At 43.5% G+C, this 26,956-nt stretch overlaps 1 protein-coding gene across 1 annotated transcript in view; it reads right to left on the reverse strand.

Moving 5' to 3' along the window:
• The window catches only part of LOC126470046 (protein DENND6B), a 211,371-nt gene extending 184,802 nt beyond the window's left edge, over nt 1-26,569 (reverse strand). The window contains exon 1 of the mRNA XM_050097544.1: nt 26,219-26,569. Coding sequence (XP_049953501.1) covers nt 26,219-26,386 — 168 coding nt within the window. The 5' untranslated portion in view covers nt 26,387-26,569. The remainder of the gene's footprint in view (nt 1-26,218) is intronic.
• Between the last annotated feature and the right edge of the window lie 387 nt (nt 26,570-26,956).

Here is a 26,956-nt window from a genome sequence, read left to right on the forward strand (position 1 = left end):
TCTACCATTCCACTCTCTTAACAGCGCGTGGGAAAAATGAACACTTAAGCCTTTCCGTACGAGCTCCGTTTCTCATATTTTATTACGATGATCACTTCTCCATAGGTAGGACGACGACAGCAAAATATTTTCGCATTCGGAGTACGAAGAACACATTTCTCCCAAAGAGAGACCCGATTGTTGATATCTTCACTGTAGAATGTTTGACTTCGTTGAGAGAGTCGCGACCTCACCTCTGCTTGCACCGCTTCATCACTATCAAAGCCTGGTCCTCGAAGGTGCTCTTCAAGTTTTGGAAACAAGAAAATCGGATGGGGACAAGTCGGTAGGTACTGTATGGAAAAGACCGATGACAGTGGGCCCCAGGCTCTGGCTTGTTGAGATGTGGCAGCGCTCGTGTGTTGTCTGGCATTCTCACGCTGAAGGAAAGGTGCCCCATGTGTGCAAGAGATCTTCCAATTCGTGCTTCCTATTTTCTGTGATATGGTGTCTGGCTGAAAGATGCGTTAACCTTTTTTATCTTGGAACAAATCACGGACAGGGGGGCACCAGTTTCAACACTAAGACTTTTCTTGGTAATTTTTTGGTGTTCATGTTGACCCTGTAACACTTGCAGATCGTTGGTGTCATGTGAAGCCATGTAGTCCCACACCATGAAACAGATAAGCTGCTTCATAGTGGCAGTGCTGCATCCAAGCAAGAAAACTTCGCCTGGTCGACGACGAATGAACTTTATTTCATCGTTTTCAAAGATGCTGACCTTAGCCTCGTCACTCCAAATGACAAGTCCAATATTCATACGTCCACTCCGTGTGTGCTAAGCCCATTGCATAATTTCCTGCCTCGGCATTTTGTTCAGATAGGGATTCTTTCTTGGAGTTCCCGCTCGCAACCATTTCCACATTTCTGACCATTCCATGAGAAAGTTCAATCCCTGAAATCTTCAACACGTCGTTTACGTCTTTTGAGGTGCGCGGGACTATGTTGCAGATAGAGACTAAATTCTACGACAGTCTTCATCAGTCAGTATTGGTTTTCTGCCTATCCTAGGAGCAGTTTTGGTTGCTGTAGTTTCTTCATACCGCTTCTAGACTTTCCTCACAGCCGACTTGGTAGCATCTCCAAATGATTCAAATGGCTCTGAGCACTATGGGACTTAACTTCTAAGGTTATCAGTCCCCTAGAACTTAGAACTACTTAAACCTAACTATCCTAAGGACATCACATACATCCATGCCCGAGGCAGGATTCGAACCTGCGACCGTAGCGGTCGCGCGGTTCCAGACTGAAGCGCCTAGAACCGTTCTGCCGCAGAGGCCGGCTTGCAGTAGTCATATCTATATTGTTTGTTGAAATGTAAGATTTTCTTAAAGTGAGTGGCATTGAGACGAAAGACAGTATTGAAAACAATGTCTCCTACACCGAACGTGCAGCGTGGTACCGAATAAAAGGAATACAGCAACACCACGCCATAAGAAACGTTATACTTACGTGGAAAGTGCAAAGCCTTCGGGTGGAGGCGCTACAAAATCGGGTGGGATGAAAGTCTAGAAGCGGTATGAAGAAACTAAGTCGACCAAGACTATCGTAGAATTTATCATCTCTGCAAGATCGTCGGCGCACCGCGAAAGATGTAAATACCATCTTTAAGACTTCAGGGAATGGAGTTTCCGATCGAATGGTTGCGAGTGGGGACTCCAAGAAAGAAGCCTTACCTGAACAACATGTAGAGGCAGGAACGTATGCAATAGGCTTAGCTCATACAGAGTGGACGTATGAATATTGGATTTTGAGTCATTTTGAGTGACGAGGCTAAGATCAGCGTTGTTAGAAACGATGTAATTAAGTTCGTTCGTAGTCGACCAGGCGAAGCTTGTAGCTTGAATGCATTACTGGCGCTGTGTAGACGCCCATCTCTGTCGTGGTGTGGAGCCGCATGGCTTGACATGGCACTGAGTGTCCTCATAAGTCTTAGTGTTGAAACTGCTGCCCTCTAACCTGATTTCTTCGCAGATAACAATTGTCAGTGCATCTTTCAGTAAGACAGTGCGCCCTGTCGCAGAAAACAGAAAGCACAAATTCGAAGAGATTTTATTTAAAAAGCTTTAAGAGTTTTCATATAAAAGATTCGGAGGCATTACTTTTCAGAACGTCCTCGTATTTTCAGCGATGAACTGACGATCCTGTTCACTGTTCGCTTTTTGTGAAATTCTTTGCTGTATTCTGCTCCTGATCCAAGCTTGAAAGGACTGCTCGTCAGTTGCATCTGGCAACTCAAGGATTTAAAGGCCTCAACTCTAAAGGAACGCAATGTAACTAAATGCTTCAGCCACGAGACATGGAACCCAGGCCGGGCACGTTTGCTCCACCACTACAAAGCTTTCACGCAACCATGATTTGACTATGGATGCACGATTTACAGTTCCGCTTAGTCGCAGTACTTGAAAATAATCGATGCCGTTTGTCGGTGAGAGCGTTAGGCTGGCAGCAGGTGCATAAAAGATAAGCCCTATTCCCAGTCATGTGCTGAAGCTAGCCACTCGAGCGTGTGCTAGGCGTTTGTGTATACTGTACACAAATATGTAGCATAAAACTGCAGAAGTCGATGGATTTTTTCGAACGCAAAACTCTCCTTGGAACGCCATATATAAGAAAAACACCTGACACGTATAAGAATATTGTTGTGCTGCCTGGAGTATATCTGCATCAATATGCGACAAGTCGGGTCTAACACGCTTCACTCTAACCCGTTAGTGGCACAGATAAGCACGCTAAATGGATGAAAAACAGCTAAAGCGGCATCTGACAACATGAACACGTGGCAACATGTAATACTTACATTTTTAGTACAGTAAGTAGAGTGGATTGCGCCAAGCACAGTACCTATTAGTAAAACATTCACTTATTATCTCTGGGAGCTGATGGTAATGAGACAAACTTGCATAATTTAACTCCTCATAAAGAAACTAAGACCGAAGCAACAACGAAAACTATTCAAAGAAGAACAACGAATAGAAAGTGTTCAGAAATAAAGTTTCAAAACATCCGGAGAAAATAAATTTGGCATATTTTTTTACCAACAAGGGTGGGGTCGTCAAGGTTAGAGTAATGGCTTACATTTCTGAAAGTATTTCCAACCAGTCATGTGTGAGAAGTCCACCCCGATAGCTGAGTGGTCAGCTTGACGGATTGCCGTCCTACGGGCCCGGGTTCGATTCCCGACTGGGTCGGGGATTTTCTCCGCTCAGGGACTGGGTGTTGTGTTGTCTTCATCATCATTTCATCCCCATCCGGCACACAGGTCGCCCAATGTGGCGCCGAATGTAATAAGACCTGCACCAAGGCGGCCGGACTTGTCCGGCAAGAGCCGGCCGTTGTGGCCGAGCGGTTCTAGGCGCCTCGGTCCGGAACCGCGCTGCTGCTACGGTCGCAAGTTCGAATCCTGCCTCGGGCATGGATGTGTGTGATGTCCTTAGGTTAGTTAGGTTTAAGTAGTTCTAAGTCTAGGGGACTGATGACCTCAGATGTTATGTTCAAATGTGTGTGAAATCTTATGGGACTTAACTGTTAAGGTCATCAGTCCCTAAGCATACACACTACTTAACGTAAATTATCCTAAGGACAAAAACACACACACACACACACACACACACACACACACACACACACACACACACACACACATGCCCGAGGGAGGACTCGAACCTCCGCCGGGACCAGCCGCACAGTCCACAGATGTTAAGTCCCATAGTGTTTAGAGCCATTTGAACCCTTTTGTCCCGCAAGGGGCTTCCCGGCCAATGACGCCAAACGCTCATTTCCATATCCATGTGTGAGAAGACGTGTATATCAGCTGGGCAACGATGAGATAAGGGACTAGCCATGGTTTGTTTTAAGTGCCATTCCGGCACTTGCATAGAGTCACGTGGTGAAAGCACAGAACATTGAATTTAGGATGGCCGCACGAAGAATTGAACCCCATTCCTCTGCAATATGAATAGAGTGTCCTACCAACTCTGCCACTTCTTTATGGTCCATTTCTAAGTAATGTCCAACACGTGACACATGAAACAATAACAGTGTCATCCATAGATTCTGCTGTTACACCCCTGCTCCAACAACAATTCTAAGAACGGCCGACGAATAGGCAGTTTTACTTACTGCCATTAAACAAGGCGTTCTTAAAGCAGCGAACTTGAATTTTGTACCATCAGCATCTGCTGTATCTTCAACCAGCCAGCAACTCGGTCTCTAAACACTGCTAAGAAAGACGAGCAGTTTTTGTGTCATGAATATGTCAGATAGCTCAGTCATTTGCAGTCACTTGTGTTTCAGAACAGAATAGAAGAAGTGAATGCAGTAGCACTTACTGTTGACTCAGAGTCTGAGTGTCTAAGCATGTGGGGAGATGAAGTAAGTTAAGAGATACTGCAGAGACGAGGAGGAATGGATGGTTAACAACATAAATGGAAAGGTTTGGGATACGTTGTTTTTCTGTTGCACGATCGCCAGAAATTGGCAACATGTCTCATTTCCTTAGTGGCTCAAATGGCTCTGAGCACTATGGGACTCAACTGCTGAGGTTATTAGTCCATAGAACTCAGAACTAGTTAAACCTAACTAACCTAAGGACAGCACAAACATCCATGCCCGAGGCAGGATTCGAACCTGCGACCGTAGCGGTCTTGCGGTTCCAGACTGCAGCGCCTTTAACCGCACGGCCACTTCGGCCGGCTCATTTCCTTAGTCTCAAACTGGTTATCAGTATCTTGTTAGTGTATAAGGTCTATTTCTGCGACTGAATAAAAGGTTCAAGGAGCACCAGGATGGGTTTACCGCACTTACCTGCTACCCCCCCCCCCCCCCCCCCTCCACGGATTGAAACCCATTCGAGAATCTGTGGGACGACCACCTCGATCGGGATATTGGCTCCATGGATCCTCAGCCGAGAAACCTAGCGCAGTACGCCACGGCACTGGCTTCACATGGCTTCACAATTCTGTCGGTATTTTCCAGAAACTCCTTGACACTCTTACTGCACTTCCACGCTGCGAAAGTGGATTTCAGGGCTTTGACAAGTGGTCACATTAATGTGACTGGACAGTATGTCTGATGATGACTTTCTACGAAGTCGAATTCGGGTCTGACACAATTTGTGACACCTGAAGCTGCAGTCGTTTTGTTCCTCTTAGTCTATGTAAGTTAATTGCCTTGACTGGCTACGGTGCCGTCATCTAAGCTCTTATATTTGCCTAGTTCTCTCTGAAACTGAAAGAGTGATAACCCTTAGTACACTACATCAGAAAAACATGACTGTGGTATGCAGACACGCTGTTATTGCAAGGCGAAAGTGCGCAGTGTCACGGCAGTGGCACCCACTCACCAACGCTCTGCATTCACCGCCTAACGGCATTAACGTCGAGAAAGCGACACAGGATTGGCGCGCAAACCTCAAGACCAGTCAAATGGTTAACGTCTCTATTTACATATCACTTTGACGTATCATTTTAAACAGTTCCTCAATACAGCGAGTCCAAAAGGTATTCGTCTAGCCGCATATTTATTTTAAAAAAATTAAGTCTGTGGCACGTGATAATAAGAGAATACAAAATGTGAAGAGCCAGTCCTGTGGAAAGCAGCCCAGTAAATCATCTGTATAGAGAAAAGGGAACTAAATACATTCACAGGGGCAACAAGATTAACAAAGTTTCTTGCTAAAACTGCTTCATAAAGGATTTGTCCACCATATGGATATATCTAAAATTCTACCTGGGACAACACCTTAATGTTAAAGCACGGCACACACCAGCGACAATCGTTTGCAACTATAGTCTGCCAGCCGTCGTTGTTTTGTGCGGCGCCGGGACAGTGCAGTTTGCAGCATTGGCCGTATGGGTAATGAGAAGATCCAAACTGAAAAAAAAAAAATTATTCTACGCTTACTTAATCAGTGCAAATCCTCTTACGCGGTCACTAAAGCAGTCAGTTTTGCGTACCAAAATCATTGAGAAACCAGTCACGGACGGGACGCCCTTACTCACAGACTGATGCAAACGTGAGGTTTATCGCGAGAAAAATCAAGAAAAATCCTAAAATCAGCGCTCCTAAGTTGACTGGGTAGTTGGGGCCGAGGGGCAAGAATGTATGTGTCAACACAGTCAGAAATACTAGCAACAAGTACGGATATAAGGGCGGTGTAGGTCGAAAGAAATTTTGTGTCAGTAAATAGAATCGGAAGAGAGGTCTTGATTTCGCCCAGGAAGATAGATTCAAAAAGGAACACTTCTGGAATAGTGTTATATAAGTAAATATAACATATTTGTACCCAAGTGGGTTCCCCAATTGTGTGGGGGTGTATGAGTGGTGCAGTTGTTGGAAAACTGCATTTTACAGACGATACGACAGGTCACAAAACGTATAACATCTTAAAGGAAAATGTTAACGCTAGTGCCAAAAAATTAGGTCCCCGAGGGCATTACGTCTTTTAAGGGGACAATGACCCGAAGCATACGGCTTTAAATACGATGATGTGGCTCCTATACAACATACCAAAACAACTAAGTACCCCTCCTCAGAGCCCAGATATCAATCCCATTGAATAACTTTGGAAAGTGCTGGAAGCGATCATCACAAAAAGACAAACTTCTAACAAGACAGACTAAAAACAAGCTCTTCACGAAGAATGAGACAAAATTCCATCCTCTGTGACAGCAAACTTCGTCAGCTCTATGCCCAGACAACTGCAGCCACTAATAACTGTAAATGGAAACTCCACAAAATAGCAATTTTTGTAATTTGAACGATTGTTTTAGGCTCTAAATGTCAAAAGACATGAGTGAACGAATACTTTATGAAGTAGCTTTTGTACGAAATTTTCTATTTTGTTAATCTTGTTATCGCCAATGTATTTTCTTCTTTGTTTTTCAATGAATATGAATTACTAAGGTTACTAAGATTTTGTATTCGCTTCTTTCATGTACCACAGATTTTTTAAAGATATACAGGTAGACGAATACTTTTTGGACTCACTGTATGCTTTACATGACAGTGTCATTTTATTTCTACAAATAATTTCGTCGGATCCGTGAGACCGGCATGTAGAGACTGAACTAACCTTTTGATTTTAATTCGGATGTATAACGCAGTTTCTCACTTGATATGAAAATGACTCCAGGTGGAAAGTCAGCAAGAAACTAAAAAAAGTGCACTAGTCTGACGCATTCTTATTTTAATTCGGAAACTGTATAGATTCGCTACAAAACCACAACCAGACAGACATCTGAATAAACTTCTGTAACCACGCACACACAATAACATTTGTAACGATTTGGTACGCACGCGATGATTACATACTGAAGTGCACACATTCAAACTACGTTTTATTTCAGTTGACAAAGGACACGTGGCCTCTGACTGTACAGACACAACAGTATAACCTTGCTGTGTTCAGCATACATGTTACAACACACTTGTATGATAAATGGCTAAAAATCTGTTCGGTAAATAAGATACAGCTCAACTAGCAAATGCATTCATTGCATTCATTTTACTTTTTTAAAATGTAACTGAGAGAGAGAGATTGGGTGAGAGGGTGAGAGAGAGAGGAGAGAGAGAGAGAGAGAGAGAGAGAGAGAGAGAGAGAGAGAGAGAGAGAGGGGGGGGGGGAATATTAACAATCGATTTCTTCTTGGAACGTATTAATGGTCTGCCACTAAACATATTTTTCTTAGACGTACAGAATTTTAGATATGAAATTGCCATTAAGAAAGACGTGGAATGTAATGTGAATAGCCGGCCGGAGTGACCGAGCGGTTCTAGGCGCTACAGTCTGGAACCGAGCGACCGCTACGGTCGCAGGTTCGAATCCTGCCTCGGGCATGGATGTGTGTGATGTCCTTAGGTTAGTTAGGTTTAAGTAGTTCAAAGTTCTAGGGGACTGATGACCTCAGAAGTTAAGTCGCATAGTGCTCAGAGCCATTTGTAATATGAATAATTTATCAAATAACACCAGTACGTCGGATACGGAAACCATATTCCCTCTTTAACTGCAACAAAACACACAGTTTTACTAACACACGATTGTCTTATAATCATTCAGATTTGAACATCTGAATATAAATGGGAAACTTTTTTGGAATTCATAATCTTATACACAAAAGAAATGCCATATATTCACCATCATCATAATCAGCAACAGCATGTCGTGGCACAGACGAGGAGACGTGTTTGAATTTGCTTATATCCAATATTATGTCTTATGGTTTCATATTCTCCATTAACGCTATGCATCCACGAAGGATATTTTTCGCCCAGAAAATGGCTGCGGTATGAGTTAGCCAACTTCGTGTACGTGCCCGGCAACAAAAATTCTGTCATACCAGTACATACAAAAACTCCTACATGAGATTTGTAGGTAACACTAATTCGTTCACAAGATACTGCAGTATTGGCTCAATGAACACAACATTTATAGCCGATTTGGCACTTTCATGTTTTACATTACGCAAACAAGTACTGTATAGCTTCATCTAATCCTGTCGCACACGCATATTTTTTATAATTAAATTTTTCCCTGAGACATTTAAGTGTCTTCTTTATCTATGATAATGACTGAGGCAGAAGAAATGAATTAAAATTTGTGCTACACCCGGGACTCGAACACGGGTGTCTTGTTTACTAGGCAGAAATGCTAACCATTACGTCCAACGCTGGGGTGCTATTCCAGTGCCGGAGAGCCCTGGCAGTAGTGACAGTTTAAGGGGAAAATAACCTGAAGATATGAACTAAAATTTGTAGTGGGGAGGGCACTCGACTTGGATACTTCTTGCAGCAATGTTGACGATAGTGCTGCCGTGGCGTAATGGTTAGCATTTCTGCCTACTTAAAAAGAAGACCCGGGTTCGAGTCCCGGCTGTAGCACAAATTTTAATTCATTTCTTCTGCTTCAGTCATAGTCATATTTTTTCCAGGAATTTCTAGACACACGTCAGTGCCTTCCGGTGCCATGCAGAGATCATGTGTATTTAATACCACCAATTTAGTGTCTTTTTTTAAATCACGATTGTATGCAGTAATGTAGCTTTGAGTAGCATAGTTTCGCGCCCCGTGCAGCATAGGACGCAGGAACGCAGTGAATGTCCTGCAGACTGGCGACAGGTCGCTCGCGTTACAGCGACGCCCGCATACGACTGTGTGTATACAGGCAGGCGGTGAGATTGAATTAATGGCAGGCTTACTGGTGCGGTGCGTTTTCTCGTGATCTGTCTACACCATTACAAATACCAAATGTTCCAAATCCAAAATTGTTGTTACGCGCTGGGAGACGCAGAGGGCAAAATCATGGCCTTCCTTCAACAAATATCTCGCCCCGTATTCCAAAACAAACAATTGGCTTTCTCATATTTCCTGGTGTGTGGAAAGTTTCATCGCAATACAGCGTACGTCGCAGGTTCGAATCCTGCCTCGGGCATGGATGTGTGTGATGTCCTTAGGTTAGTTAGGTTTAAGTAGTTCTAAGTTCTAGAGGACTGATGGCCTTAGAAGTTAAGTCCCATAGTGCTCAGAGCCATTTTAATACAGCGTACAGTTCTTCTTTCCTGCACCGAAACAATCGAGAGCAGAAACGTAAAGGGTAAGGCAGCTCGACAACATGCCCTTCAGAGCACTCAAGCAGTCAGTACCATTCAACTACAAACGGAGGGTGTAATAGATTATGAACCATTACGAACTAATAGCTTGAGGTGAAGAAGTCTATGCGAATATCTAAAACTACATCTCTACTCAGCAAGCGCCATTCGGTGTGTAACTAAGGATACTTCATGGATCACGGTCACAACTTGCCAGGTATTTCCCTGGCGTTCCCCATAACTCGCCTAAATCTGGAGATCCCAATAATCGTCCAATTCATCCTCTGTGCTTGTCCGGAGCCTGTAGGCAGATTACCGAGCCAGGTGGCGCAGTGATTAGCACACTGGCTTCGCATTCGGGAGGACGACGGTTCAATCCCATGTCCGGCCATCCCCATTTAGGTTTTCTGTGACTTCCCGAAATCGCTCCACGCAAATGCCGGGTTGGTTCGTTTGAAAGGGCACGGCCAACTTCCTTCCCCGTCCTTGCCTAGTCCGATGAGACCAATGACCTCACTGTTTGGTCTCTTCCACCCAAACAACCCAACCTTGTAGGCAGATTGGCCTTGGGCCTAGAACAGATGATGCGTCCCGTACTGCATCAAGTGAACCCGCAGCAATATTCAAGATCTCAAACCTAGTTTTGGAGCGTAGAGGGATAACCGTGCTACTACACTCTCACGAGAGTGTGAACCGACCGGGTCAACTATACAACAGCCAGTCGTGGTGGCCGAGCGGTTCTAGGCGTTTCAGTCCGGAACTGCGCGGCTGCTACGGTCGCAGGTTCGAATCCTGCCTCGGGCATGCATGTGTGTGATGTCCTTAGGTTAGTTAGGTTTAAGTAGTTCTAAGTTCTAGTGGACTGATAACCTCCGATGATGAGTCCCATAGTGCCAAGAGCCATTTGAACTATACAACAAGTAATAAACTACCAACCCGAGCTGTGGGTAGATACAATATAATTATGGCAGCTCTGGGTATCGCTCAATCGAGAACAAGCGACTGGAGCACTAATGACTATTCGCAACGGACGCTGACTCAAGTTGGGTCAGGTAACTGGTGTTTTGACAGCTTGAAACGACATTAGCAAGTCAGATGACACTTTATTAACGTTCTCGAAATATGCAAACAATTAGAGAGACGAAAAAGCATTACCTAAACAAGACGGTAAATAAACAGCAACTAGTCACTTCCAAGCAGAGGCATATAAACCGACTAAACCAGGTATTTTATAAAAAATAAGTACTGATGCCGATGACAAAACTCCAGCTTTTTGTCAATGAAGTAGACATATTAGTTGGGAACTTCAACTGTATACTTATATCACCCTAACCAAGGGTGATATTAATTTTTTTTTCTGACGACTCTGATTCACTGTTCTTGTCCAACAGTGTTTTGCAATTTATTAGTTTCCAGTCAAGGACCTGATGCATAACACTTTACTTCTAATCACTAACCGTTTGATTGGATAGCCTGGCATTAATTGATCCTAGATACTTGTACGGAGTGATTTATTCCAGTCACGATTATTCAAATCTGTGGCTAGATGTTATTATCTTTTACGATTAATAAAATCCAATACTTCACTGTTTTAAAAATTATATGCAAAATGTAAGCCACTATATCAAACTACAGTCTCCTTACTACGTTCTCAGGCAGATACAAAAGTTCATACATCTAGTGCGAATATATAGCTTCCTAGCAAATGTTGCGTTTAGAATGCTTTCGTCAGGTCCCTAGAACTTAGAACTACTGAAACCTAACTAACCTAAGGACATCACACACATCCAGGCGCGAGGCAGGATTCGAAACTGCGACCGTAGCAGGCGCGCGGTTCCAGACTGAAGCGCCTAGAACCGCTCTGCCACGACGGCCGGTCTTCTGTGTGAGCCCATCTCCCCAGCATCAAGGTCTTCACTGTAGACCGTATAAGATCTCGCCTAAATGGAAAGAAAATAATAGACAAAATACGCGAAAAGCGTATTATTGGACAATGATTTGGAAATAAACGGCCCGGGCCTGCTAACGGATTACTGAGTTGATCTAAAGCGACTTTAGGCAGCACTTAATTTCTAAAATTTCAACCCCTTCCGGTCAAAGAAATCAATAGTTTCGATTTTTTTAAACTTGTAATAACACTTGCAGTGAGAAATCATTTGTTACCAAATATTGTTTCGAAACTCAGGTTTTTATAACACAATTCCTTGAATCAAAACGATAAAACCACGAGATTTAATGTAAACAACAGGGCTGCACTCTGTCCCCGTAGCTGTGTCACTTTGCTCCCTAGTTCTGATCGATAAATATCGGTACAAGTCGGTAGTCTTCGTGACTTTCATGCTTTCAACAGCTGCCAGTTGCAGCGTTCAAGCAGATGCATAGAATCTGCTCGGTGAACGCGTGACCAGTATTAATTAATAAAGCATTTAAAGATGAATTAAGATATTCATGGCCCATCGGGAGTCACGTACAATTCCGGTTTCCTGATGAGTTAGGAAAAACAAAGCAGGATGTGACATGAGACATGAAGTTAAATGCTTTAAATGTTATTTGTATCCTACTCACTGAGTTGTATTACGCTGCGATTTAATACACGTGTACTATTTTCAATCTCCCGTGCCGACTTCTTTCAGTGAATAAAAAAAATCCCTGGGAGGTGCCTGAACGCCGGTCCGGCCGAAATTAAGAACTCATTTAGGTATATATACGCCTGAATGGCTCAACAGGGATTTGAAACATGTTCCTTCAGAATACGAATCCACTGCTACGACCATTGCGCCATTCATTTTAAGCATTGCTCTTTTTAACAGATAAATTGATAGCGGTAGTAGTGAGTAGACTACATCTAGGCTGCAGTGTCTAAAACATAGTGTGAGGTGCTGGGGTTGCACTATTTGAAAGACAGTTTATTTATACACTCCTGGAAATGGAAAAAAGAACACATTGACACCGGTGTGTCAGACCCACCATACTTGCTCCGGACACTGCGAGAGGGCTGTACAAGCAATGATCACACGCACGGCACAGCGGACACACCAGGAACCGCGGTGTTGGCCGTCGAATGGCGCTAGCTGCGCAGCATTTGTGCACCGCCGCCGTCAGTGTCAGCCAGTTTGCCGTGGCATACGGAGCTCCTTCGCAGTCTTTAACACTGGTAGCATGCCGCGACAGTGTGGACGTGAACCGTATGTGCAGTTGACGGACTTTGAGCGAGGGCGTATAGTGGGCATGCGGGAGGCCGGGTGGACGTACCGCCGAATTGCTCAACACGTGGGGCGTGAGGTCTCCACAGTACATCGATGTTGTCGCCAGTGGTCGGCGGAAGGTGCACGTGCCCGTCGACCTGGGACCGGACCGCAGCGACGCACGGATGCACGCCAAGACCGTAGGATCCTACTCAGTGCCGTAGGGGACCGCACTGCCACTTCCCAGCAAATTAGGGACACTGTTGCTCCTGGGGTATCGGCGAGGACCATTCGCAACCGTCTCCATGAAGCTGGGCTACGGTCCCGCACACCGTTAGCCCGTCTTCCGCTCACGCCCCAACATCGTGCAGCCCGCCTCCAGTGGTGTCGCGACAGGCGTGAATGGAGGGACGAATGGAGACGTGTCGTCTTCAGCGATGAGAGTCGCTTCTGCCTTGGTGCCAATGATGGTCGTATGCGTGTTTGGCGCCGTGCAGGTGAGCGCCACAATCAGGACTGCATACGACCGAGGCACACAGGGCCAACACCCGGCATCATGGTGTGGGGAGCGATCTCCTACACTGGCCGTACACCACTGGTGATCGTCGAGGGGACACTGAATAGTGCACGGTACATCCAAACCGTCATCGAACCCATCGTTCTACCATTCCTAGACCGGCAAGGGAACTTGCTGTTCCAACAGGACAATGCACGTCCGCATGTATCCCGTGCCACCCAACGTGCTCTAGAAGGTGTAAGTCAACTACCCTGGCCAGCAAGATCTCCGGATCTGTCCTCCATTAAGCATGTTTGGGACTGGATGATGCGTCGTCTCACGCGGTCTGCACGTCCAGCACGAACGCTGGTCCAACTGAGGCGCCAGGTGGAAATGGCATGGCAAGCCGTTCCACAGGACTACATCCAGCATCTCTACGATCGTCTCCAGGGGAGAATAGCAGCCTGCATTGCTGCGAAAGGTGGATATACACTGTACTAGTGCCGACATTGTGCATGCTCTGTTGCCTGTGTCTATGTGCCTGTGGTTCTGTCAGTGTGATCATGTGATGTATCTGACCCCAGGAATGTGTCAATAAAGTTTCCCCTTCCTGGGACAATGAATTCACGGTGTTCTTATTTCAATTTCCAGGAGTGTATGTGCGATGCTTTCTTTAAACCGAGGCATACGGAGAGGCGTTCGAGGACCCCAAACGTCATATTCTGCAGGTCTTCCGACACTTTGCTGCTGTTTCCTACCATTACGAGAGCGTGTTGAAAAGTAATACCACCAATTTTTTGCGAAAACTCTTGAAAATTTTTGACATTGTATATATGCTTCATGTTTACGTATTTGCGGTCCTCTGCCCCTAGAGGTCTCCTAAGCTTAGTGTGTAATGTGGTGTGTGTAACGTAACTATGTCGGTGCTGAGAAACAATGTGCCGTAATCGAGTTTCGAATTCGAAGAGTTCGTCCAAAGATGGAACTCCCTCTCCTTCAGCATGACAGTGCCAGAGCATATACAAGCGCTGCGAGATCTGCAACAATCCGACGCCTTGGGTTCACTGTCATCGATTATCCTCCTCACAGCCCGGACTTCGCCGCATCCGGTTTTCATCTGTTTCCAGAACTTAAAGAACATTTTCGAAGACTTCACTTTGATAGTGATGAAGTGGTGCAAGCAGAGAAGAAATTGTGGTTGCCTCAACAAAGTCAAAGATTCTACACTGGCGGTATCAACGAAAAGTCCCCTCATTCTCTCGTTTGTAAAAAAAAATGTAAATTTGTGGTAAGATCTTGTGGGACCAAACTGCTTAGGTCATCGGTCCCTAAGCTTGCACACTACTTAATCTAACTTAAATTGACTTACACTATGGACAAAAGACACACCCATGCCGGAGGGAAGACTCGAACCTCCGACGGAGGGAGCCGCGCGGCCCACTAGTTTGGAGGGACGCGTTCGTCGCCAGGGTGACTAAGTTGAGAAATATGTAGAGTTGAAGAATTAAACTGTAGAATGTTAATAACTTTTGTTTTATTTAAAAAGCTTTAAGAGTTTTCACCTTAAAAAGTCAGGGGCCTTGCTTTTCAGCGCGCTCCCGGATTGAACTGGGGGAAGAGGCCAAGCAGCGAGGTCATCGGTCTCATCGGATTATGGAAGGATGGGGAAGGAAGTCGGCCGTGCCCCGTCAAAGAACAATCCCAGCATTTGGCTGAAGCGATTTAAGGAAATCACGGAAAACCTAAATCAGGGTGGCCGGACACGGGATTGAACCGTCGTCTTCCCGAATGCGAGTCCACTGTGCTAACCACGGCGCCACCTCACTCGGTGCACGCTCCCGTCCAACACCGTCAAGTCTCATGGACTCCTGACGTTGTCCACCACGTCACTTACATAAACTGCCCACAAAAGGTTTGGCTTCACTCTTATGACGGGCATAATTGATGTGGTTTCTTTTTTGTATCGGGGTAATCTTCCTAAAACGGCAGATTGCCACGTGCAGTCACCTGTATCGAGCCACAATAGTTCCAAACCCACAGAATGAGCGCAGGGAAGTAGATGCAGGAATCTTGCATCGTCAGTGTAGACAAGGTCCTGGTGGAGGTGTTTTTCCAGTGTCTTCCACCGACCTGCCGTTGTGTGTCACTCGTGTATCTGTGTCGTGTGGGTGGCAGTTCAAATGACTCTGAGCACTATGGGACTTAACATCTGAGGTCATCAGTCCCCTAGAACTTAGAACTACTTAAACCTAACTAACCTAAGGACATCACACACATCCATGGCTAAGGTAGGATTCGAACCTGCGACAGTAGCGTTCGCGCAGTTCCGGACTGAAGCGCCTAGAACCGGTCGGCCACACCGTGGGTGGCAGTGATCCTTGCTTGTACAGAGTAGTGGTGGGTTTGTGCTGTTATCGATGAATGGAAGGGAGAGGTGAAATCCGATGCCGGCAGATATCTCATTTCTCTCGAATGGCACCAAGATGGCAGCTGAGCTTAACGTTCCCATTCGACGGACGGATCACCATCAACTGTGTCAGATACCCGCACTTCATGAAACACTGCGGAGAAGCTCGGAATGTAGTGCAGCCACCTGTATAACGGAGGCAAAAGTAAAACTGCATTCCCAGTAGATCGCACTCCCTCTCCACTCATGAACTGGGACAATGCAGCTTGTGTACGTTGTTCAGCTTGTCTACATGGGTCAAATTGCTGTGCCAAGCGTAGGCCATACAGTGTCACGTTACGGCAAGTCGAGTTGCCAGCACATGAAGTTACCCACCGAATTTGCCCACACCACAGCGGCGTCATTCGAACCTTCAACTTTTATCGTGAGACACGGAAACTGAAGATGTGCCTCGTCGTCGTAGCCCGCGGTCACCGGCACCAGCTGAGGACTGCTACTTAAAAATTCTGGCTTGTTGTTACCACGAGCAGAATGCAACAGAGCTGCGCACTGTTCTTTTGGAGGTAACTGGAAGAGCTGTGTCGGCACTTACAGTACTTAGGAATGCCACCTTTCAAGAGACCCTGACTGGACACCTTCACGATCAAGGTTAGAAAACTACTACGGAAGCAAAGGGAACTTCACAGCAAACATAAACATAGCCAAAGCCTTGCAGACAAACAAAAATTACACGAAGCGCAATACAGTGTCAGGAGGGCTATGCGAAAGGCGTCCAATGACTTCGGAAGTAAAGTTCTATGAACTGACTTGGCAGAAAATCCTAAGAAATTTTGGTCTTTATGTCAAAGCCGTAGGTGAATCAAAACAAAATGTATTTTTCCAAAGCTGTTTCGCAGAGGAAGACTGCATTGTAGTTCATTCTCTAGATTGTCGCACAAATGACAAAAAGGCTAGATATCGAAATAGATGACAGAGGGATAGAAAAACAATTGAAATCGCTAGAAAGAGGAAAGGCCGCTGGACCTGATGGGATACCAGTTCGATTTTACACAGAGCACGCGAAGGAACTTGCCCTCTTATTGCAGCGATGTAGGCCTACCGTAGGTCTCTAGAAGAGCGTAGCGCTCCAAAAGATTGGAAAAGGGCACAGGTCATCCCCGTTTTCAAGAAGGGACGTCTAACAGATGTGCAGAACTATAGACCTATATCTCTAAAGTCTATCAGTTGTAGAATTTTGGAACACGTATTATGTTCGAGTATAATGACTTTTCTGGAGACTAGAAATCTACTCTGTAGGAAATTAGCATGGGTTTCGAAAAAGACGATCGTGTGAAACCCAGCTCGCGCTATTCGTCCACGAGACTCAGAGGGCCTTAGACACGGGTTCTCAGGTGGATGCCGTGTTCCTTGACTTCCGCAAAGCGTTTGATACAGGTCCCCACAGTAGTCTAACGAACAAAATAAGAGCATATGGATTATCAGACCAGTTGTATGACTGGATTGAAGAGTTCCTAGATGACAGAACGCAGCATGTCATTCTCAATGGAGAGAAGTCTTCCGAAGTAAGAGTGATTTCAGGTGTGCCGCAGGCGAGAGTCGTAGGACCGTTGCTATTCACAATATACAGGGTGATTCAAAAAGAATACCACAACTTTAGGAATTTAAAACTCTGCAACGACAAAAGGCAGAGCTAAGCACTATCTGTCGGCGAATGAAGGGAGCTATAAAGTTTCATTTAGTTGTACATTTGTTCGCTTGAGGCGCTGTTGACTAGGCGTCAGCGTCCGTTGATGCTAAGATGGCGACCGCTCAACAGAAAGCTTTTTGTGTTATTGAGTACGGCAGAAGTGAATCGACGACAGTTGTTCAGCGTGCATTTCGAACGAAGTATGGTGTTAAACCTCCTGATAGGTGGTGTATTAAACGTTGGTATAAACAGTTTGCAGAGAATGGGTGTTTGTGCAAAGGGAAAAGTTCTGGACGGCCGAGAACGAGTGATGAAAATGTAGCACGCATCCAGCAAGCATTTGTTCGCAGCCCAGGAAAATCGACTCGCAGAGCTATTCAATTACAATTACATTCATATTTCAGAAGGATGGAGCGCCACCACATTGGCTCTTATCTGTCCGTAACTACCTGAACGTCCACTACCCGAGGCGATGGATCGGCCGCCAGGCAGCCCGTGACACTGGCCTCCAAGAAGCCCTGATCTTACCCCCTGCGATTTTTTCTTATGGGGGTATGTTAAGGATATGGTGTTTCGGCCACCTCTCCCAGCCACCATTGATGATTTGAAACGAGAAATAACAGCAGCTATCCAAACTGTTACGCCTGATATGCTACAGAGAGTGTGGAACGAGTTGGAGTATCGGGTTGATATTGCTCGAGTGTCTGGAGGGGGTCATATTGAACATCTCTGAACTTGTTTTTGAGTGAAAAAAAAACCTTTTTAAATACTCTTTGTAATGATGTATAACAGAAGGTTATATTATGTTTCTTTCATTAAATACACATTTTTAGGTGGTATTCTTTTTGAATCACCCTGTATATTAATGACCTTGTGGATAACATCGGAAGTTCACTGAGGCTTTTTGCGGATGATGCTGTAGTATATCGAGAGGTTGTAACAATGAAAAATTGTACTGAAATGCAGGCGAATCTGCAACGAATTGACGCATGGTGCAGGAAATGGCAATTGAATCTCAATGTAGACAAGTGTAATGTGCTGCGAATACATAGAAAGAAAGATCCTTTATCATTTAGCTACAATATAGCAGGTCAGCAACTGGAAGCAGTTAATTCAAAATGGTTCAAATGGCTCTGAGCACTATGGGACTTAACAGCTGAGGCCATCAGTCCCCTAGAACTTAGTTCTACTTAAACCTAACCAACCTAGGACATCACACGCATCCATGCCCGAGGCAGGATTCGAACCTGCGACCGTAGCGGTCACGCGGTTCCAGACTGAAGCGCCTAGAACCGCTCGGCCACTCCGGCTGTCCAGCAGTTAATTCCATAAATTATCTAGGAGTAGGCATTATATGTGATCTAAAATGTAATGACCACATAAAATTAATCGTCGATAAAGTAGATGCCGGACTGAGATTCACTGGAAGAATCCTAAGGAAATTCAACCCGAAAACAAAGGAAGTAGGTTACAGTACACTTGTTCGTCAACTGCTTGAATACGGCTAACCGGTGTGGGATCCGTACCTGATAGGGTTGATAGAAGAGATAGAGAAGATCCAACGGAGAGCAGCGCGCTTCGTTACAGGATCATTTAGTAATCGCGAAAGCGATACGGAGATGATAGACTCCAGTGGAAGACTCTGCAAGAGAGGCGCTCAGTAGCTCGGTGCGGGCTTTTGTTGAAGTTTCGAGAACATACATTCACCGAGGAGTCAAGCAGTATATTGCTCCCTCCTACGTATATCTCGCGAACAGACCATGAGGATAAAATCAGAGAGATTAGAGCCCACACGGAGGCATACCAACAATCTTTCTTTCCACGAACAATACGAGACTGGAACAGAAGGGAGAACCGATAGAGGTACTCAAGGTACCCTCTGCCACACACTGTCAGGTTTCTTACGGAGTATATATGTAGATGTAGAAAGAGAATGAAGAAAATGCTAATAGTTCACTGCGAATATCATAAGTAATACAACCAATTCGTCGTACCTATTTCGAAACATATCAAAACTACTTTTAATATTGTGTTACCACAAAAACTGCTTTTCATTCTTATTTATTATGTATGGATATGGCTTTTAAAGATTAAATGCATTTTGGAATGAACTTCTACAGGCAATATTATAAGTTTCATGCAAAGTTCATATTAAAAACGGAGATAAAAAATCTTGAAGAAAAGTGTCTAACAGTAACATGATCACTGTTTTGTATTTTTGAATGCATTTTGCGTGTTGCTCTTCGCTGCTTTCAGTACCCGTCCCCCTCTCAGAATATTCAAAAATTCACCATAACTTTCCGAAAAGCTTACTTTTGTTTGACGTTCTCTTTTCACTAAGCGCGTGGACATCAGATTTCTTTCTTCTGACCACAGGTTCTCCATCATACCGAAGATTCTTTCAGAAAATGAGTTACTTGTAGGAACTGAAAATATGTATAAGCCTGTGCAATTGAGAATGGGATGTCAGTTGTGGTCTGCTGCTTAAAGAAATCTACCCAAATCTGGTCTTCTGCTTTGCTTTTACCAAGTCCAGCACATGCATTCCTGAAATCACAGAATTCATTGTATAACTGATGTTCGGTCAAGTCGAGATTCAATTTGTTGGTAACCTTTAAAACATACTGCAACAGCAGGCGAAAATCATCTTGCCTGTCAGCGACAAACTTGTAAGGAGATTGAACACACTATTGTCAGAAAAGTCATAGTTTTTGGACAAATAATCAATGCCAAGTGACAAGAATAGCTGTGCATTATTTTCAAAAGTCAGCCTCTGTGTTTTTGGCATTCCTTGCAGGCCTTCATGAACTTTTTTCTTAAGAATTTATCTTGTTTGCCGCTTGTTCTTAGGGTCCTTTACTGTTGTGTCCAACTCAGCACAAATAACTGAGCCCTTTTCCAGTTTTTTTCAACAGCAGTTTCAAACAGGGGCAAACTATGCTGCAGAAAACGTAGATAGCATTCAGAAAGCGAATGTTCAGTTTCTTAGGATCATGCTTCCCATTTGACTTTATGTACTACCAAATCAATCTTGAACAATCTTCATCGCCCTTATGCACTGTACCTTCTCCAGACAAATGTTGCTTCAAAAAGAAAGTTGTAACTGTTTTATTTTTTACGACACTGCTGTTGCACCAGAACGCGTTTTTGTGTCTTCTAATGAACCATTACAATTTTTGTCGAAAAAGTGAAGGGATAAATCACACACTTTGCTGTGAAGTCGTTTTCGTTTATGAACCACATGGGAAAATCTTTTTCTAACTAGCCTTTGTTGAAAGTCATATATTTTTTAACTTCCTTCTTCGGAACAGACAAACTTGATGAACTGTGCCTCATCATAACAGGAATGACGAAACACCTTTTTCGAATGCTGATCCTTTCTCATTGTTAAATGCTCATACTGGACCTGAAACGTGCTGGCAACTTAACTACTCAATAATCCCTAATTTAACAGGCAAATGTGTATATTGAATCATGCATTGTGATTGGGGGAGGAAATCACATATCATTCTATCTCTTCGTTCACATGATTCGCAAATTCGGCACAAGGCGGGATAGAAGTGTCCCGAGTCCCTTTATTCCCTGGACAGCACTTAAAATTCCGGGGCAATCCCGTCGAAATCTGGACGGTGGTAGCCCTAGACAGTACATACCAGGCTCCGTACGATCAGTTTGACATTTATGCGTACATTAAGAACAGCAGAAACCCGCAAGCACCGTGGTGCGCGATGAAGGTGGGCAAGAGGACACCTGGAATGGGACTTGGATCAGTAGCTTCGGGTTCTCCTTCCGAAGAGCACAGGATTTGTCTGGCGCCTGTTGATCATCGTCGAAGAGTGTGGCTTAGGCCGGGTACCAATTTACGTCTCAGGGAAGCAGTCCACACGGCTGAGAGCCATGTTTCATGCCGGTGTCATACGGATGTCTGACGCCTCTGGGGTCGCTATCTATGGTAATTTGGGGGCTGTGCCGTATTGGAATAGGGCCATTCAAACAATTGTCCCACACTAGAATCAACATTTCGGCTGTGGGCGCTTGTGAAGTATAAACGAGTGTGACTACTATTCTCTCGGCATAACCATCTGCTTCGGATTTTTTTCGAAAATTCGTAGTCAACAGCAGTGTTGGGTGAGTTGTAAATTCGGTACTAAACCTTACAGCGATACATATCCTGTACAAATGAGACATGGAATTAGCAATAATGAATCACAGATTTATTCGCAGAAGCCAATTTGAATACAGTTTTACTATTCAATAAATCAAAATACAATACTTCCATTCATCTCTGGAGACTCTTACGTGCAATTAGCCTAGTCAAATAAAACTGTTGAACCAACAGAATTTATGGTTAATATTTAAAAGATTAGTTACCGAAACAAATTCTGTAATAATATTGTGATGTTACTGACTGAGCGACGAACATCATGTCTACAATTATCTGTAAATTTCACAAGATACATCATAACAAACCAGTTCACATAATTTCGACGTGTTTATGATGCAAACTCATGAGATGTTTCATTTTACACAGTCTTTAAGAGGACGTATTTCATTTAATAATACTGGACCACACTAGAACCTTATTCTGCTACATCTTAACAGCACTGGAAATACAACACATGTCACATTGAAATTACGGTCCTGAGTTATTTGATTCCCTTTTTATCCATATTACAAGTAAATATTTTGAATATGTTTATAAACAACAGAAGTGGACAAGCCCTCTATCTATCTTTGCTAATCTGATTCGGTTATGTTCATTTTCATGTATAATAATGTATCTGTGCGTGCTGTAATTAATCTAATCTTGTCCTCAAGAACCCTATGGGAGTGATGTATAAGAGGTTGTAGTATACTCCTAGAGCCATCATTTAAAGCTGGTTCTTGAAGCTTTGTTAGTAGAATTCCTCGGAATAGTTCCCGCCTATCTTCAAGACTCTGCCACTTCAGTTTTATCAACATCTCTGTGACGTTCTCCCGCGGGTCAAGAAACCTGTGACCATTCGTTCTGCTCTTATCTGTATATGGGTCCCACACACTACAGCAATGTTCTAGAATGGGTTGCACAAGTAATTTAACTGACTTCATGAATATAATACTTACTTTGATTTTATGTATACAACAGGTTAGGTTGAAGTAATCCCTACACTACTCTCGTGAAGAATGTTCTGGAATGAATCCAATAACGTTTTCCATGCTACGCAAACGCCGGTTTCTAGACTCTAGAATTACACCACAGGCGCAACGTATAGGCCAGCTGGGAGTGAAAAGGTGGCTGTAACTACTTTGATTCCCTACAGACGACAGGAATCGGTCCAGTCTCCTATCACAAATAACTTTAACACGACGCACTCGTTTGCTTTGGAGTGGACTTGTGGTAGAAGCCATACACATACTGTACAAAAGGCTTCAACTACTGATCTTCCAGAAAAGCAGTGTGTTTCAGTATTTTTAAAAAAAAAAAAAAAAAACTCTACCAAATTACATACCATTCCTTGATTTGAAGGCAGTAATATGAAAGCGATCTCAACTACACAACTTTAGCTTGAAATTATGGCTCAGCTAATTACCGTCGCACTTCAAATTCAAAGGTCCTGATTCAAACTCCAATTCGCACTATTTTTAAGCTGGTGTGAGACGTGGCTTTCACCACTATTAGTGTTATGTGTTGCACCTGTGAAAAGTTTAAACTCGTCCTGTACGTTGGATTCCACTTTAACTGCGGGCCCTGTTACATCTTGTTGGGTGTGCCAGTTCTGGAGTCAATAAATTGACCTACGGGTTAATCGTGCTATACCTAACACGCCTCAGTTCATCCCCGAGGCTGGGCAACACAACTTCCAGATGACTTCCGCGACACTACTGGGAGGTATAGGGGCGTTTTCTCGAATTTTCTATGCATGTTTTTCTATGTTTTGGAGGCATGTCGTGTCTGTTGATAAGCTCCAATCTGGACGACCACTGCGAAATAACTTTCCTGTTGAGGAGAATACTTGAACGAACTATTCACTACTGTGCACGGTGAAAGAGCCTGAATTCGGTACCCCCTCAGAGACTGGGGAGTAAAAAGCAACACTCCGAGTACTCTCAGATGAGTCCATGCTTACACTACGCCCTAATCACGCAAATCTTGCTATTCTGAATGCAACCTTTTATATTTTATACACCGCAACTACGCAATGCTGCGTGTCACATCGGGATTTACTGTATTATTTTCAAACGTTCCCTCTTAAAATCCTCAAAACAGGAAGTCAGTATATAATAAAATTAGACACATGAAGATCTTTGAGATAAAGGTATTGAAACTGGTTAACTGACCTACATTTACTGATTTCTCGGACAGAATATTCTGCAAAAAGTCATATCTGAGACAGAATGTATCGATTATACAATAACATAATATTTTCTCTCAGAGAGGGCATAAGCACAGTGCCATTAAACGAAACACACTGTCATCCACAAACGAAACCGGTGACAAAAGTATCTTTAATCGAAGTAAAGGTTTTGAATAATCTCTCTTTATCACAGATGTATGCATTTAAATACGGAGAGGGGGTTCGGGGGGGGGGGGGGGGGGGGGACTGGTTTCGTTGGAGGTGAGTGGGAAGGGGGGGGGGGGGTACAGGAGGGAGAGAGCACAATGCAATGTGAGAGGGAATTGTTTTCTGTCAAAGCGTTTTTAAGTATCATTTGATGTGATGTAGGGGAGCATAATGTTGGGGTAATTAATTAGTCTCTCTTTCTCACAAACACTTACACACCCCCCACCCCCACCCTCACTGTACGATTCTGTGCAAATTACTGGGCCCCTGTCTCAGTATTTAGTCATGAATTAATACAACAATTCCATATCACTTGTATGCCTCTCACACATAGTAAAATTTCTCTAACATAGGCCTACCTGTCAGGAAGGGCGTGAAATAATATTAATGTTCCACAATTGATGGAAAGAGTATGTTTTTATTGAAGACAGCTGATTCACTTTTGTTTCAGACTAAACAAAAAATTCTCATAAGCAGTCTGCAGTTACTTTTTACTAATTCTGCAATGGTTTTTCAGTCACTGCAATGGTTTTTCAGTCATGACAACAGAACTTCCTCAACAAATGTTAAAGTGTATGAAGTTCAAGTGAGAGCCAATGTGGCAAGGGAAAAGAAAAGTATATACAAGTTATAGAACAAAGGTGAAGTGTAACCTTATTCGTATATCTTTGTAAAGATACGAATGTGCAGTCCAAAAAATATCACGAGATAAAACACAGAATGTCAGGGGGGAGAGAGAGAGAGAGAGAGAGAGAGAGAGAGAGAGAGAGAGAGAGAGAGAGAGAGTGTGTGTGTGTGTGTGTGTGTGTGTGTGTGTGTGTGAGAGAGAGAGAGAGAGAGAGAGAGAGAGAGAGAGAGATAGAATTGTAGGAGGTGACCATGAGATGAATATAGTCAGCAGGTCCAAATTGATGGAGGTTGCAATTGTAATTGAACGATGATGAGGGGATAGTGTGGAGAATTGCATCATACCAGCATTCAGACTAAAGACAACAACAACAACAATATGCAAATACTTCTGCCACTTAAGATAATACAACAGTATTAATGTTCTGCACAACTGGTTCCTGAGGTCAAGTCCTGTTATTATTCAGCTATTATTGCATGGCGGGCATAGTGTAATTTCAAAAGGAACAACTAAGCCCTACAAATTATTTCAACTTGCACTATGCCAGTGTATCAGCTGAAAGATAAAAAGTTCTGCAGCAACTTTTAGGAAAATAGCCAGATAATGCAAACAAATGACACGAGAAGAACTCAATAATAATCAGACGAGGAGAGATCTTTTTTTTATGAAAAGTGAGTGGTACAGAGTTACTAACACGTTAGCTGGACCTGGAGAAGGTCTCTATAATTACTGAGTATGAGGTAACTTGAATGAAACAACATACCTTAAAATCTGACATGCATTTATGAATAGAAAGCAAAGAAAGATTTCCCTTACAGGACCAAGTACATATATGAATTTGACTTTCCACAACCAAGGCAACAGATGGCACTCTGCCACCAGATACCCACTGTATAGGAATCCTACAACGCTACTATAATCTTACATATGTATATGTAAAAAAGTAATACTGTCCTCAATCTGACGTGTATTTTGAAATCAAAACTGCTTTACTACACCTTCCTTCAACCTGAGCACTGATCGAATTATTACAGGCTTCAGAGTTAAATGTGGAATACAAATTATGGAGCAACTAATTTATTTCACACACAGACTGAATTACAAACCTTTAAGATTTATACATTTACTTCTTAAGCGACTATGCTTGGTTCACAGATACTGAAGGACAAGTTATTTTTTATTAATATATACCATAGCCCAGGTGCATAATTAATTACTAGGCACGATTTCGACTAAATATATATATTTAGATTAAGGGCGTCGCAGAAGGAAATGAATACGAAAAGTGAAGTAAAGATTTGCTGCCTAAAACAAGAATTCTGAGTGAATAATTAGAAACTTGCAAACGTTCTAACAAGCTACGGAATTACCATGACTATTTCTTCTTGTAGGAAACGAATACAAAATTCTTTACGGAAAAAATCTGTGCAGAAACAGACGCGGGTGCTAACCAAACTTACAGACACCGTTCAATAATATTGGAGCACTCGTTTTCAAAATAATAATAATAATAAAGGGCAACAACACTCCAGAAAAGGCTCCACAATGTACAAAGGAAGTAAATCATATGTAAAACGATATTATTTCGTCAGATCGGGATAATAATATTAAAGAAGACAGTGAAAATATAGTTGGAAAATATCTCACCTCTAATGCTTGTCCCAGTTCCAAATCGAATGTAACAACACATATACAATGAATCCATCGCGAGAATCTGTCCCAGGGCAACACAGCTGCAGCTGGAGTTGTGCGTCCAGTGTCATATTCCTCTAGTTGTGGAACGTCATTATCTTTTATAAAATTTTCTTCAGCCATGCTGCACTTTTTTATAAAACACTTTTCATCCACTCATCGTTCCCGATCTAGATCGCACTCACACACACTGTCACATACTTCACTCACCACTACCACGGCAACACCAGCATATCGCTTGTCGTTATAAGTATGCTGCGTGAAATACGCCTACTACTGTTATACGAGCATCTTACGCGGTCAACAGTTACTTTCATCGCTGCACCGTGCACCAAAACACTACGGTATCGATAACATTTCGACCTATTGTCTTGGTCGAGGCAACGGCGCCTGTGAAGATCGAAAACAACAACCTTATCGAATGCTGACGTATTACGATCATATAAAGTAAAAACAAGGTACTGTTTATATTTGTTACATTTCTGTATTCCACCCCCACCCCCCGCCCCACCTACTCCATCTGCCACTGTGTTTCTTGTATAGTGCAGTTTTAAGTGAGTGTTCAGTGTTGTGCGTCCCCTTTCCGTGTTGCGAACAGACACCAAACTGTCGCTAGGTGTTTTTTTTTTTAACTCTTGCGAACAGAAACCAGACTGTCGCCGAGTTTTTTAATTGTGCCTGTTTACTTACTGT

Source organism: Schistocerca serialis, chromosome 3 (assembly GCF_023864345.2).
Source record: "Schistocerca serialis cubense isolate TAMUIC-IGC-003099 chromosome 3, iqSchSeri2.2, whole genome shotgun sequence".
In the NCBI taxonomy this organism is placed as follows: domain Eukaryota; kingdom Metazoa; phylum Arthropoda; class Insecta; order Orthoptera; family Acrididae; genus Schistocerca; species Schistocerca serialis.